This window comes from Aulonocara stuartgranti (assembly GCF_965226115.1).
Source record: "Aulonocara stuartgranti genome assembly, chromosome: 7".
NCBI lineage: Eukaryota > Metazoa > Chordata > Actinopteri > Cichliformes > Cichlidae > Aulonocara > Aulonocara stuartgranti.
This window is the reverse complement of record NC_138945.1, coordinates 26,574,691-26,588,764: the sequence shown is the minus strand read 5'-3', so window position 1 is coordinate 26,588,764 and position 14,074 is coordinate 26,574,691. Positions and strand designations below refer to the sequence as shown.

Sequence of the window (14,074 nt, the reverse complement as noted above, 5' to 3'; positions counted from 1 at the left end):
TATGGTTTTATCCGCATATACACAACAATCAGCGTGTATATAACAAAAACTTTGGTTTTCGAGCGCAAACTTGTGCGTTAATTGCCGCATTGTTGTCCGCGGTCAACGCCAGCTGTATATTTCCAGTAGCAAATAAATGACAATCATATAAACAAGTATAATTTTATTTTTTTTCCCTCTGCTGCTATAAGTGTCTAAGATATCAAACATCCACCAGCAGAGCTTTGAGGAATCAGAACTGTTCCGAACTGCGCGTCCAGCCTTCTCACGCACATGAAACTCTTTACTCGCCCTCCCCCTTCTTTAACTATAAGGCAGGCCAGAGTCTCGCACAACTTTCACTGCAGCTCTGCAGAGACACTCAGGTTCTCCGCTCGCCTGTGCAGCCCCTCAGGTCTCTGCTGAACCTCAAAAGCTTTTCTTTTTGGGGGGAGTTTTTACGAGGCGCCTCGATTTGATTCACTTCCTGTGGTCGGACCCCCGATCAGAAAAGGGAAAGAGAGAAGAAGAAGACAGAGAGAGAGAGAGACAAGGGCAAACGTAAGAAATCTGTTGTGAAGAGCAGCAAGCAAAACTCTCCGGCGCTGCGTGGCTGCATCACTGCCGTGACAGACCGTGTTCGTGCTTTAAAGAGACACTTTTCTGTAAAACAAAAGTGCGCGCCACAGTTCATTCATGGTACGGATATAACTGTTTTTCCCCATTTTTTACTTTTTTGTTTTCTTTTTCTTTTGTTTTTTCACGCCCATCGCCGACTATTCTCCTGATCCCAGACTCTGGAAACTCTGAGACGCCAGGGGTTCATGTACTGGAAAAATGAAGTGTTGTCCCCTCTTTCAGAGGGAAATAAAATTCTGTCCGAAGGAATCCCAACAAAGCAGGTACTGACACGCAATGTTTGGGCCTTTTTAAAAAAAAAAGGTTTAAAATGACTCTACTTGCAGCTAGTCATATGTGCAGTGCGGATGCTATACTAGGCTCTAGCTTTACTGTGGGATATTTTCAACATGCCAGTTTCTTCTCTCACTGAACGGCACGGACGGCAGAAGCGCGCAGTTTCTTTGGCAGCCCCCCGGGGAGGGGATCGTGCGGGGATTTTTATTTTTTTGTCTCTCCGCGATCTCACAAGAATCATGTTTCTTGTGTGTATGTGGAGATCAGCTGCACGCGCTTCTTCTGCGTATGAATGGCGTGATTTGCTGTCCGTGAGGCGTGATTTGCTGTCCGTGAGCCTCTCGAGCGCTGCCAACTCGCGTGAAGAGAATTAGATTTTAATTACAGCCATTAAAAATCAAATTTGCAATTCTTTGGGTGACCGTTGCCTTTTTTCCACCCTGATTGACAGTTGAAATTGACACTCCGTGTCCCTCTTATCCCCCCAGCGTTTCAAGCTATTTGTAATTACAGGTAGTCCCCCCCACCGAAAACACACACACACACACACACACACACACACACACACACACACACACCACTCCACTCCACTCCCCATCCTCCAGTCTCGTGTCCTGGATTGCGAAGAAAATACTATTATTCTGAGAGGCATGGGTTAAGGGCAGGGGGAACAAAATCAATCCAATTTGAGATAGCTTCATTAAAACATTGCCTTTTGTTGCAGGGGGCTTTTAAACAGGTTTGACCGGGGGTTTATTGTCAGGACTACTTTAAATAGGAGTAGCCTCGGAGAGCTGTCCGCAAATGTATCCCGAGGATTGCTCGGCTCAGCTGATGATGAGACGGAGAAAGTGATGACCCGCCGCTCACTGATCGTTTTCTTGTAGGTGATCTCCACCGAGCACCAGAGCACACCGGGAGCCTCGCGCTGCAGTGTGGACTCTAAGCACACGCCAATGGTGAGAGTTTTATTGCCCGTTTATGCTTTAAAACATATATGTTTAAAAAAGGCTCTTTCAGTGCGCCGATAGCGTGCAGCGGATGACCGTTTGGCCCACGCGCATTCGCGCTGGCGAAAATTTGTGAATTATGCGCGCACTGCAGTGCAAACGCATGGTAAAAAAAAATGGCGACACCTGAAAACTGTCAACGCGCTGATGAGGATGATCGGTGTGTGTGTGTGTGTGTGTCAGTGCTGAGCTCTGCTGATGCCCTCTTGCAGTCTCACTCGGACGGAGAATCCCAGCGGTCCAACATGGAGCGGGAGGACACCCGCTCTTCCCCCAGCACTCCGTCCACCCCCTCCGTGTGCTCGCCGACCTCCTCCACCAGCTCGGTGCCGTCCACCGGGAAGAACCTGTGCGCCAGCTGTGGTCTGGAGATCCTGGACAGATACTTGCTGAAGGTGAGAGGCCGGCCATACTTTTAGACTTTTTGTTTTCCTTTTTACATTAACAGACAGAAATAGTTCGTCTGCACAAGGCAATCGGGAGCTAATGAAGAAGGATGCTGTGCTGACTCTGCCCTTATTTTTGGATTTGGGGGCCCGCCGTAAGTTTGCACGGAATTTAACGCAATTTGGAGATTGAAAGCAAAAATAAATAAATACAACTTCAAACTGAAAACAGAAGAAAAAGAAAAAAAGGTTGCAATGATATTTGAAAGCAGCTATATGCCTGACTTACTTAAAACTTTTATTATCTAGCCAACTCGGAAAACAGGAAAAGACACAAGAGGCGATTTGTTTCTAAATCTCAGCTATGTTATCGCCACCGTAACATTTCAGGAAACGGAGATTAAACGGCGCTCTGTGTTTGGGAGACCGCAGACAGTCACAACAGGGATGTTTTGGTTCTTTTGCTGTTTCACAGCCAGGACGCCCTGCTTTTGTCGCGTGCGCTTTCCAACCCCAAACAATCTTCACTAGTGCGCGCGCGGCCCTGTGTGTGTGTCAGGAAGTGTGAAGATCATTAGTTCGTTATCTGCCTACTTTGTTCTCCATCCGCGGGACAGATAAGACAAATGAGATTGTTTTATTTAAATATTTAATGTCTGGTCTTAAATTAAACGTTTATGCTATTATAATAAATTAGTCACGCTGAAATTTTTATTTTATTGTATTGTATTTTTCATGTCCAGAACTATTAGTTTATCTGCAATTATCTATAGAAGACGTTTTGTCTATACATGTTGTAAATTCTCTGGATAGGTTTAATTTATACGATCTCAAAACCTAAACAATTAAAATCTTTTGTGTGCAACAATTGTTTGTCTTCTTTATTTAGCCATTTAAAAAAAAGTAATACATATTTCCCATGATTTTAAATGTCGGGACTGATCATTTAACACCGTATTCAAAATAATAATTTAAAAAACTCAAATTCATCAACGAAAAATATATCTATTAGGCCAAATAATAATAATAAGTACTAATAATCATTTAAGGTTATAAATATAAATCTAACGTTAGGGCAAGTGTTTTTGGCAGCCTCCTTTAACTCTCATATGAATAAATAGACAAGCCGGATGGCTTTGCTGCCTGTAAGCTTGCAAAAGTATAATTTTTAAAAAAAAGTTTTTAAAACATTTTTTAAATTATTGTTTTCCTAAACGATTATAGTGCTGTTTAACGAAGAAAAAAAATCCAGTCACAGAAAATATCGGTTGATGCCTTAATATTTCGTATAATATCGTAATTGCCAATAAAATATGTTTTAGGACAAAACAAACAAGCAAAAAAAAAAACCCTCCTAAAAAGCATATTGCTAAAATACAGAAACATCTGTGATAAGATGCGCGCCTTATAGTTTCAGCATAATATTCATAAATGGCTTAAAATTGTGAGGTATTTTTATTATTTAGAGTTTTTTGTATTTTATTTATTCATTTACAATAATGAGTAAAATACATTTTTAAAAATTGTTTAAAAAAATTTATTTATAGCTCTCATAAACATTCAAAATAAGCTCACGATCGATCGGATTTGCGCAGGCGCGTTCATAACGCATGCTGCTGCATCACGTCAGTGTTCCACAGTGTGACAGAGTCATTACTCACCACAGCAGACCTTAATGCGGCCTTATATCATCAGTTTGTGTGTGTTTGACACGCTTGGTGTCTCTTTGCAGGTGAACAACCTGATTTGGCACGTGCGCTGTCTGGAGTGCTCAGTGTGCAGGACGTCACTACGTCAGCACAGCAGCTGCTACATCAAAAACAAAGAGATCTTCTGTAAAATGGATTATTTCAGGTAGGGTAAGTTTATGGCCGTGTTTTCAAAATACCACGTCCGCCCCTCTGCCAGCACAGCTCTCTCTCTCCCCCTCTCTCTCTCTTGTCGCACACACGTGCACTCACGCACGCTTATCCTTTGAAACGTATGCATGCGGGTTGCCTCATATATTCTTGAAAAGCCTTTTCAAAAACTGAAAGTGTGTAACAAAATAAAAGCTTTTGCCTACAGCGAAGGGCTGAAAGATTCACAGTTTTGTTATGGCTATCCAAAAAACGCGACATTTTCAGCAGCTAGGCCTATAAAAGGAAAAACACTGGAGTGCTGCACTCTGGGAAAATTTCCCTAAAGTGTTTAAAAAGTTGTGGGCTGTGTAGTTTTACGCTATTTAAAGAAAAACGCTTTTGACCTTGTTATGACCAGCTTCTCTTTACCGCTTTGATCATATCAGATCTTAAAAGGCAAATTAAAGTTAGCACACTTTAGTTTCTTTTCGCTTATTTATGCATTTCCAGTGCACCGTGCCAGACTGGCTGGGCGTGTTTTTGTGTTTTGCAACTGCCCGATCATTGGATCCTTTCTCCAGCATTTAGTGCCTAAAAGCTGGTGAAATCATTTTCTCATGACTCAGTCTTGAATGAGGTACAAAATTAACACACCACGTGCCACGATGCGCGCGGATAACTGTTTTAACACCCTGACAGGGACACGTGATGTAAACGGAAATTGGCGGAAATGCCAGTTTGAGCTGTCCGGATTTAGTCGGTCCCTAAAGACAAACAGAGCTTAAGTGCAAAAAAGGAAATGCCTATCTATTCTATAATAAAAGGATATGTCTCATTTTTAAAAAACAAATACAATTTCAATTAGAGAATCAAGCCTAATAGCAATAATAATAAAAACCCCAATGATGATTGTTTAGTAAACCTTAAAAATTAAATATCTCTGATAATATATCTAAAATAATACAAAATAAAATTGTATACCGTCTGTATACAACATGCCATGAATGCGTAGGCAAATTTTGTACAATTTTATTACAATACAAGCTGGACTAAGAAAGCCTGTCTGATGTGTTGACTCAGTTTTCTATTCCCTTTTTGTGTGTTTTTGTGAGTGCCAAGAGGAAAATATAAAAATGTGTGCAGGCCTGTGTGTGTGTGGTAGTATAGGGTTAAATGGGGTTCACAGCCACAGCAGCATCAGTATGGTAAATTTCTGTTCAGTAGCCTGGAGCTGGTGTATTAATCGTATGGACACGTGTGCCAATTTGTGCTTAACGCTTTGTGTGTGTGTGTGTGTGTGTGTGTGTGTGTGTGTGTGTGTGTGTGTGTGTGTGTGTGTGAGTGGAGTGAGTGCATGGAGCTGCAAGTGAGCGTTAGTGTTTGTCTGATCAAAATCTGACACCAAGTCACTGCTCTGAGGTTTATAATCACCAGCAATTAGTTGTCCCCCCACCCCAGACCCTCAAGCCTCCAGACCAGCAATTAGACTTCCCCGAGTGCCTGGTCAGCATGTAACTCGTGTGAATGTGGCTTATGTCCAAACTGAAAACACACCCTGAGACAGATACCTGCACACAGACAAACATGTAATAAGAAACATAAAAACACAAATATGAAACTTTGAAATGGGCATTAGCAGAAATGCCCATTGCAAACACCTGCACACATAATCCACCTACTCACACGCACACACTGGTCACCAACACACACAGATCTCTGTTTATTTATGCATGTCTAGCAGCTGCCAGTCATTTTGCTCATATTTTCCTGAAAATGGAGACTTTTGTGTTTGCTCTGCCGCACCATAATATTTTACCAGCCCAGCTCTGGTTAAATGCTCCCTTAGAATTTACCTCCACACTGCTCACTGATCACTGAGAGACTCAGAAATGCTTTTTAAATGTGGACGCTTAAATACGTCATAGTATCAGATCTCCAAAGATGGTAATGAATAAAACAGTTTAAGCTCTCTTACAGTCAAAGAGTTTTAAGCCCTTGATTGTTTTAAGATATATTGTCATTTGTTGGTAGAGTTGTCTTTCATCAGATTGCTTCTCTTTCTCCTCTGTGCGCCAACAAATTAAAACAGAGAAAACCTCGGCAATGTGGCGTCATCCCATTATAGGAGAAGTGCAACACTGCAGCAATTATTATTTCTTTTAATCATCAAGGCATCTGACAAATATTTAGTCACTTACTCTTTAGCGTTTTAAAGGCCTGAAAGTGGCAACAAATGTACATAATCAGACGCAAAAGACCTCAATAATCTAATCTAATCTCTTTTTAGAATTACTGCAGTATTTTAGCCCCAGATATTAAAAGCCATTTGTCATTATTGTGCTAATTTAATTTTCTTTGCTCTGTAGTGGTTGATTTCTGCATCCTGGGTAAAAATGAAATGCGTTTGTTGTGTATAATGAGGGTCACTTAGGGCCTCTTTCTGGTTAATTTGGTCATAGATGTAGTTAAGTGGCATTTTTAAACCTATATGGTTGTTAATTAATTATTTAAACGCACAGAAAGCTAAGAAAATATTTAATTCATAGAAACTGGGGGTCTAAATTAAACTGTCACATAAACTGACACATTTCCCCCTAAAATAAAACGTATTATTACTCTTGTTATTTTTCCTAATTTTGTTTAAAACGTTTTTTAATAAAGGGTGTGAATGAAAAGGGTTTTTCTGGACAGATGTTTTATAAGAAAAACTTATAGTTATTTTCACAAAATGCTAAGCAACTAATTTCCTAAATTTAGAAGTTTAAAAACTGGTCAAAGGACCTAAACTGCTCCACAGTTTACCTCACATTTGTCATCTATCTGCTGTACAGAACTATGACTCTAAAGACAGGGATGACAAGCACAGTCATAAAAGAGTTCATAATGCAGATACGCAGATTAAAAACTACTGCAATAGTTAGTATGGTTACAATATGTGGACGAAACCCCTCTTTTGCACAATAACATCAGTACTTTTGGATTCGATGTCCTTATAAGTCACTCTGAGAATGTGATGCTATTTTAAAAAATGCTGCATTGAAGCTTTGCTGCAGGGCTGGGACCTGTGCAATGGTTACTTCTGTAAATATAAACTGTAATCTGGGTTTAGGCCAGATTTAAACTAGGCTAAACACCGCTGCAAGTCCAGATCCTTTGGGCTGCTTTCAAACCTCTGGAGATATTTCCTCATCTGTGTCAGCCTCTCATCTGGCTTTGGACTGACAGCTGCTTTAATGGGGCGTAATAGCAGGAAATCAGAGTGGGTTTCCCTCCATATACGTGTGTATGTGTATGCAGAGGTTGGGTGGGGGCGATGTCAGCGTTATAGGGGTGCAGGACAGAGCCCCCGCTGTGCCTCTCAAACCCATGTCAGGCCTTGGGGGCTTGCTTTCTCTCTCTCTCTCTCTCTCTCTCTCTCTCTCTCTTAACCACACACACATACGCAAACCATTTCTATATCAGCCTCCTCCCCTTTCCCCCCTCACCTCCTTGCAGCCCTCCCTCGCCTTGCCCCATAGAAACCCCATCCGCGTCCGTGAGCTGCAGGCCACACAGGAAGTTGCCCTAATCAGGGGCACCCCGTGACACTGACACTGTAACCAGAGTCCACGTATGTAATGAACTTCGTGGGTGAGATGAGAGCACATGTGGATGTGTGCATGTCTCTTTATGCGTGTGTGTGTGTGCGCTTGAATTTTTAAATTTTTTTGCAATAATAATTATTCATCAACCACCCACCTCTGGTTAGCTGATTAGGTCTCCATAGCAACAAAGGAGAGCAGCAGCTACAGAGATTTTTATCAAGAAGCGAATGAATTAAAATTATAATAAGACATCTGTGACACACAGTGTTACGCTGCTCAGTTAAAGCGCTGCACTACATTATTCATGCCGAAAATCAGATTGGCTGTTCCAAAGAAAACTGCCCGTATTCCTAGTTACTACAGGCTAAAAGAGCAGCGGATGAGAGTGTCAAGGACTTGTATTTTCTGCAGGGTTTATCCATAAAACTCTGATCTATTAAAACCTGTTAAAAGACGTAAAGCATATGAAACATTTCCCCCTCTTTTTCTCAGCTCAGAATCCTGTCAGCCTAATGTGAACCTCTCGCACACAAACCGCACAGCCTCTCTCAGGACAAATCTAATAGAGATTAGCATGTTCTCAGAGCACATCATAAATAATCCAAAAAACGTGTACCTCCTCAGGCCCCTCTTTCAGCAGCAGGTGAATTACTGTATAAAAAAAGAGTAAAAATTAGACAGAATAAGGGGAGCAAATAGGAGAAGTCTGAGGAGGAAAGGAAGTTTTGCGGTGAGTGATATAAGGGCTGCGAGGATTGACACGGATCCAAAATAAACATCAGTTTTTTGGTGCAAATGGAAAATAAGATACAGAAAAAGTATGGGTGCAGAAGTAAGAGGAAGGGGAGGAAGACAGAAGAGGAGGAGGGGGTTAAAACAAGGGATGGTTTGCAGCTTTTTCTGGGTTCTGTCTCAGACCATGAAACTGACAAGCTGTCATGCTGCATTAGCTGCAACGTTCCACAATGTTTTCCTCTTTACTGTAGAAACAGGCCCGACTTCTCTGTAAGAGTCTGAAAGGATATCGTACAGTGAGCCGTGCACTCCATTTGTCTCCCGGAGCGGCTTTAATGGCACATAAGAGGTTGTTTGGTTAAATCTGAACATATCAGAGACAACTTAAGGCCTTAGTGGGTGCCATGCCAGCCAATTTTCCTTGAAGGTCATCACAAGGACTCGCTGTTACAGTTGCACTGCTTTTCCCCCTTGATGAATACCATTTTTTGCATTTGTTGTGATATCTACATAATTTGTTGACCTGTGATGATAAAAACTAGGCTGACCCTCAAACAGTAGTCGCCTAATGATGCCCCATAAATAGTCTGCACCACACTACATGCATAAAAGTGACTTCTGGCAAACAAGCTCCTGCACATAAGGAGGGTTACAAGCTTGTGAGATGTCAGGGCCTTAGTATGCTTTCATCCTAGATAGAGTGGACTTGAGTGCACGCATACGCTGCCAAACCCACTCACTTGGCAGCTCTTGTGCTCCTCTGCACCCCCAGCTCTCTTTGCTCGCTCTCTCCGCCGCTTACGCTCTCCACTTTGCCATTTCCCCCCAGCCCTACGACTCCCTGTCTCAGTCACTTACGTCCTCTCTCTCTCTCTCTCTCTCTCTCTCTCTCTCTCCATGACTGTTCTTTTCCGGCTCCCTGCCCTCCGCCAGCTCCACTGACCTCTGACTCTAAATATGGCTCATGTTTGTGGCTGTGTATGGAGCAGCGAGCGAAATATCGGGGTGAGCACGGCTGATGAATGTACACAAATCCGGCTGTACAGTGCAGCACACTGCGCATGTTTACCCCCACCCCCTTCCACGCCAGTTTTACCCTTGAAGAAGCACTTTCTTTCAGGCTGCTTACAAATCTGGCCTCCTCCAGCAGAATTGGCAGCTGCCGACCCCAACAATGGCTCTTAACATAACCATAACCATCTCCAACCTAAAGCGTTTGATACCCATTAAAACCCATAATGGGTCCTTCAAATGAGGCGCTTAATGTCTTTTTATTCTTGTGCAAAACAGGGAGCATCTATAATATTTCTGTTGCAATAAAATGGAGATTTATTTGGATACTCCACGGACCCAGCTGCACAGTAAACACAATCTCGTGAAGGGATATGAGATATTCGACATTTTTCCATCTGTATTGCCTATGTCTGATATATCTTATTTCATAAAGCACAAGTGCTGCAGCTCAATTTGACTAATTTCTACACACATATTACTAATGTACTATTACATTTGAAAATACTTTTTTAATATTTGGGATTTACATTTTTTCTTTTTAGAAGAATGGCCACCGACATACGGGATAGGAAGGCCTTTTTGTGGGATTAGTTATAAATCTACAGCAGCCTTTATTTCTTCTTTGACCGCCGTGTCCCGTTTTATCCCCCTCATTTAAAATATTTAAACTAAGCAGATGTTCAGCTATCTTATTTCTTGCTAATGAGGAATTGTCTTGAAGCATTTCTAGCCTTACATCTTTGACCCTCTTTCTCTCTCCCACCAACCACCCATCCATAACAGCAAGTCAGGTGGTTTGGGTTTATTCACCGCCAACCTCGCTGTTGCTATCAGTTACAGCGAGGCGATCTAGAATGATGTCATCTGGGTTTTTCTTCATATTCCACTGTGTTTAAAGCCAACCTGGCTTATGTGTGTTTTTGTGTGTGTGTGTATATGTGTCAGGGGCTTCATGCATCAGTCAGGAAATTGCAGGTGTTGGTTTGTTTGCATTCAAGGCTCAGCTTGCAGCCGCACTCAGGAGTCTTTTCTGAAAGCCATATCCTCCTCCTCCAAGGTTTCCTTTAAAGCTTCTGAGCTTTGCCAGAAATTAAAAAACAAATTCATGTCAAACTTCACTTCAAGAAAATATTCTCAAAGAAAAGGAAGTCACTGTGTATGTTTCATTTTCTGTTCTGCAACAATTTGATCTTTTTCCCTTTTTTTACCCATAATTCCTCATTCTGCTGCTCTGTTCTTATCCCCCTCACAGTAGGTTTGGTACTAAGTGTGCCCGCTGCGGGCGGCAGATATACGCCAGCGACTGGGTGCGGCGTGCAAGGGGAAACGCATACCACTTGGCATGTTTTGCCTGCTACTCGTGTAAGAGGCAGCTGTCCACGGGAGAAGAGTTTGGTTTGGTGGAGGAGAAGGTCTTGTGCCGAATCCACTATGACACCATGGTGGAGAACCTCAAACGAGCAGCTGAGAGCGGTGAGTGGTTGGGTAAATGACAAGATATATCTGAAGCTATGCTTTTCAGCAAATTTATTGCCTGATTGAATCATTCCTTGTCATAACTATTTCAAATGATTGATATCTGTTAATTTTCTGAGAACGGTAATACCTACAGAATTAGCATGTTATGCTGCAAGAGCGGAAAAGTAGGCCACGGCTCTTAAATTTGGGTCCCTGCTGGGGCATCAAAACTCCTGAGGTCCCTTTGATATGATACATTTTTCAAGTCCTGTAGACTACCTATGTCTCCTGACATCTATAGTCACTTTATTTATCACTGAACTATTATCTGACTTGCATGTGTGTGTGTATTTTTGTAGGCAATGGCATCACATTAGAGGGAGCAGTTCCAACAGAACAAGACAGTCAACCCAAACCTGCCAAAAGAGCACGGACATCGTTCACCGCAGAACAGCTACAGGTGAGAAACGCTCTCAGCAACACCGAAGTACACAGCGTTGATTTACTGTGCCAAAGCCCTGACACAGTACCTAATATTTTGTCTCATTGTGCAGATCATGCAGGCACAATTTGCTCAGGACAACAATCCGGATGCCCAGACGCTACAGAAACTAGCTGACATGACAGGCCTAAGCAGAAGAGTCATACAGGTGAGCAGTGTGTATAAAAAGCACGAATGGATGACGTCAATATAATTAAATGTTAAAATGCTAAACTAATGGAACACATTCTTACAGTACACTGAAAAGACAAACTTTAAGAATATAGCCACATGATGTCTGGTTACATTGCATCTTCATAGGTGTGGTTTCAAAACTGCAGAGCAAGACATAAAAAGCACACGCCCCAGCACAGCGGGGCTCCTCAAGGTCATCCTCAGTCCAGGATACCCTCATCTCTGCCCGATGAGCTGCATTACTCTCCGTTTGGCAGTCCCGAGCGAGCGCGCATGGTGGCCCTTCATGGGTACATTGACAGTGAGTTATCATTTACTGTGGTGTAAATAGGCACATCATTTTTAGTATTTGTTTTGACTTTTTAAATTATGGGAGTTACTTTGTAAGACACATTTTGCTTTTCTTTTTTCTTTTTTTTAATCTTGTGTGTTTTTTATGATTTGCTCCCCAGGTCATCCCTTCTCTGTCCTGACCTCTCAGAGTCTCTCTCATCAGGCCATGTCGCTGCCTCAGCTCCCCCTCAGTCGCTAGTTCTCCGACATGGCCCTTATGACCCCTGACCTCCCGATCCCAACCCCTGATCTAACATCAGTGATGTCTCATGAACCAACTCGAAGGTCATCCAGGAGTCAGCGTGGAGAGGAGACAAATATTGCAGGAGCCTTGTCCACTGAAACCAGAAAAAAAGAGAAATGGATGAACGAGATAAAAGCTAAAAAACCATCTGTGATTATGTTCTTTTCTGGGGATAGGACTTCCAAAAACGACTTTGAAGCGTTTATCATTAAACTCACAGACTATGTATCACACGGACCCTTTTGCTTCACGTGTACAGCATCCTCCACTCTACTCAGCCACCACCTAATGTGGAGGTGAAGGGAGCTTTAAAGGGATAAACTGAGCAAGGAAACTTCTTGAAGTGCTGTCAAAACACGAAGAGAAATTTAAAGGGGAACTATCTTTGTGGCCCAAAGGCCACAGTAGACCACATTAGAGGTAAGGCTCCTGGCTCTTTTCTCTCTAAGCAACCATGAAGGAATCTAAATATAACAGGAATCTTTGATTGTTGAAATATTTTTTATTTCGGAATGACATATTGACTTTATGACGTCTCAGAAAACCAGAAACTTCCTCCTTCTTTTCCCACCGAACTGAGGTGCAGAATTAGAGACAAGAAAATATTACGTGCCTTATCTTTTCCAAAGTGATATTTCTCACTAAACATTTAACTGTTATTACGCAGGAAAAATTATGAGACTCCTAAATCTTCAATTGGCAGAAAATCACAAACTATTTAATAGACTCTGTTGTAGCATTTTGTCTGTTTACCATTTAATGAAGCTGCAAAGGACAACATTGGAGCTGTTGCGTGAATAAAACACCGGTTATAAGCAGGAGTTTGCAGACTTTAAACCGTTACAGTCCTGTTTAAAGAGGAAAGTCTGAGATGACCATACAAGTCAAACTTCACATTCCTGCAAAATCAGACCACATTTCCAGATTTTCCCACAGGTGTATTGTTACTAATTTATAATTTATAAGGTTGCTTGTTCAGCCTCTGTATGTGTGTGTGTGTTCCACACAAGCAGGCGGGGAATATTGTATTGGTACAATATGGACAGTATAAAATGACTGGGTTTGTACATATTAAGATGTGTGTGCGTCTGTGTGTGTGAATGTGTGAGTTTTGGCAGGGGTATAGAGTGTGCATTTGTATTTTAGTTCCATGACCATAGTGTGAAGAACAGGATCCAACAAGACCTCAATGTCCTTGTATTTATTGAGATGGTAAATCCCTGTAAAGCACTTTTTCCCCCATTTGAAATGTTTTTTTTTTTGTTTGTTTGTTTTGTTTAAAAAAAACATGAAATGAAACAAAAGTTTATTTGATAGACTGTGCATCATAAATGTTTTGTGTAATAAAATGCAATAAAATAGAATGTGATATTTTTTTGGTGGCTTTGGATCATTTCTGAGGATAAACTAACAAAGCAATTATTCACGTTTAATTTTCCAAAACATGTCAACTGCGAAGCACAGACAAGTGTGTAAGACAATTAAATCGGGCTCAGATGGAATGAAGTTTCAAATGGTAAATACACAAATAAAATCCATAAATATAAAGTAACTCTGTGTTCCATGTGTATTTTTTAAAGTCAGGCATTGTGTTTTGCTGTAACTTCACTTCTTGTGTGTTTACTTTAGCATTTGTGCTTAGATTAGTGGTTAACAGTGTACATCCTCGTGTGTGTGTGTGTGTGTGTGTGTGTGTGCTGGGTCTGCATTTTTGTGCAAGACAAAGAGTGCATTATGGGAAATTTCTCCTGCTCTCAAGGGTGTTCATTCATTATTAATTTTATTTGATATTTTTTTAAAAGATGATCTGCTGATGGGAGTTTATGGCGATATGTTGAAGAGTAATTTAATGAGTGCCTGACGCTCGCCCAGCAGATCAAAGCCTTGTCAATGTTACCT

General features: G+C 41.6%; 1 protein-coding gene across 4 annotated transcripts; it reads left to right on the top strand.

Annotated features, from left to right (window-relative positions):
* Positions 1-354: 354 nt before the first annotated feature.
* Positions 355-13,676, top strand: lhx6a (LIM homeobox 6a). 4 transcript variants are annotated; one of them, XM_082539484.1, is made up of 10 exons: positions 355-655; positions 774-881; positions 1,782-1,853; positions 2,117-2,299; positions 4,023-4,144; positions 10,717-10,937; positions 11,282-11,382; positions 11,477-11,572; positions 11,725-11,899; positions 12,051-13,676. In XM_082539484.1, the coding sequence occupies exons 2-10, from the start codon at positions 804-806 to the stop codon at positions 12,128-12,130; spliced, it is 1,128 nt and encodes a 375-aa protein (XP_082395610.1). In that variant the 5' UTR covers positions 355-655; positions 774-803; the 3' UTR covers positions 12,131-13,676. The 4 variants fall into 4 exon arrangements, with proteins under 4 accessions (XP_082395610.1, XP_082395611.1, XP_082395609.1 ...); XM_082539485.1 differs by having other exon boundaries at positions 355-881; positions 10,720-10,937; XM_082539483.1 differs by having other exon boundaries at positions 355-881.
* Positions 13,677-14,074: the final 398 nt, after the last annotated feature.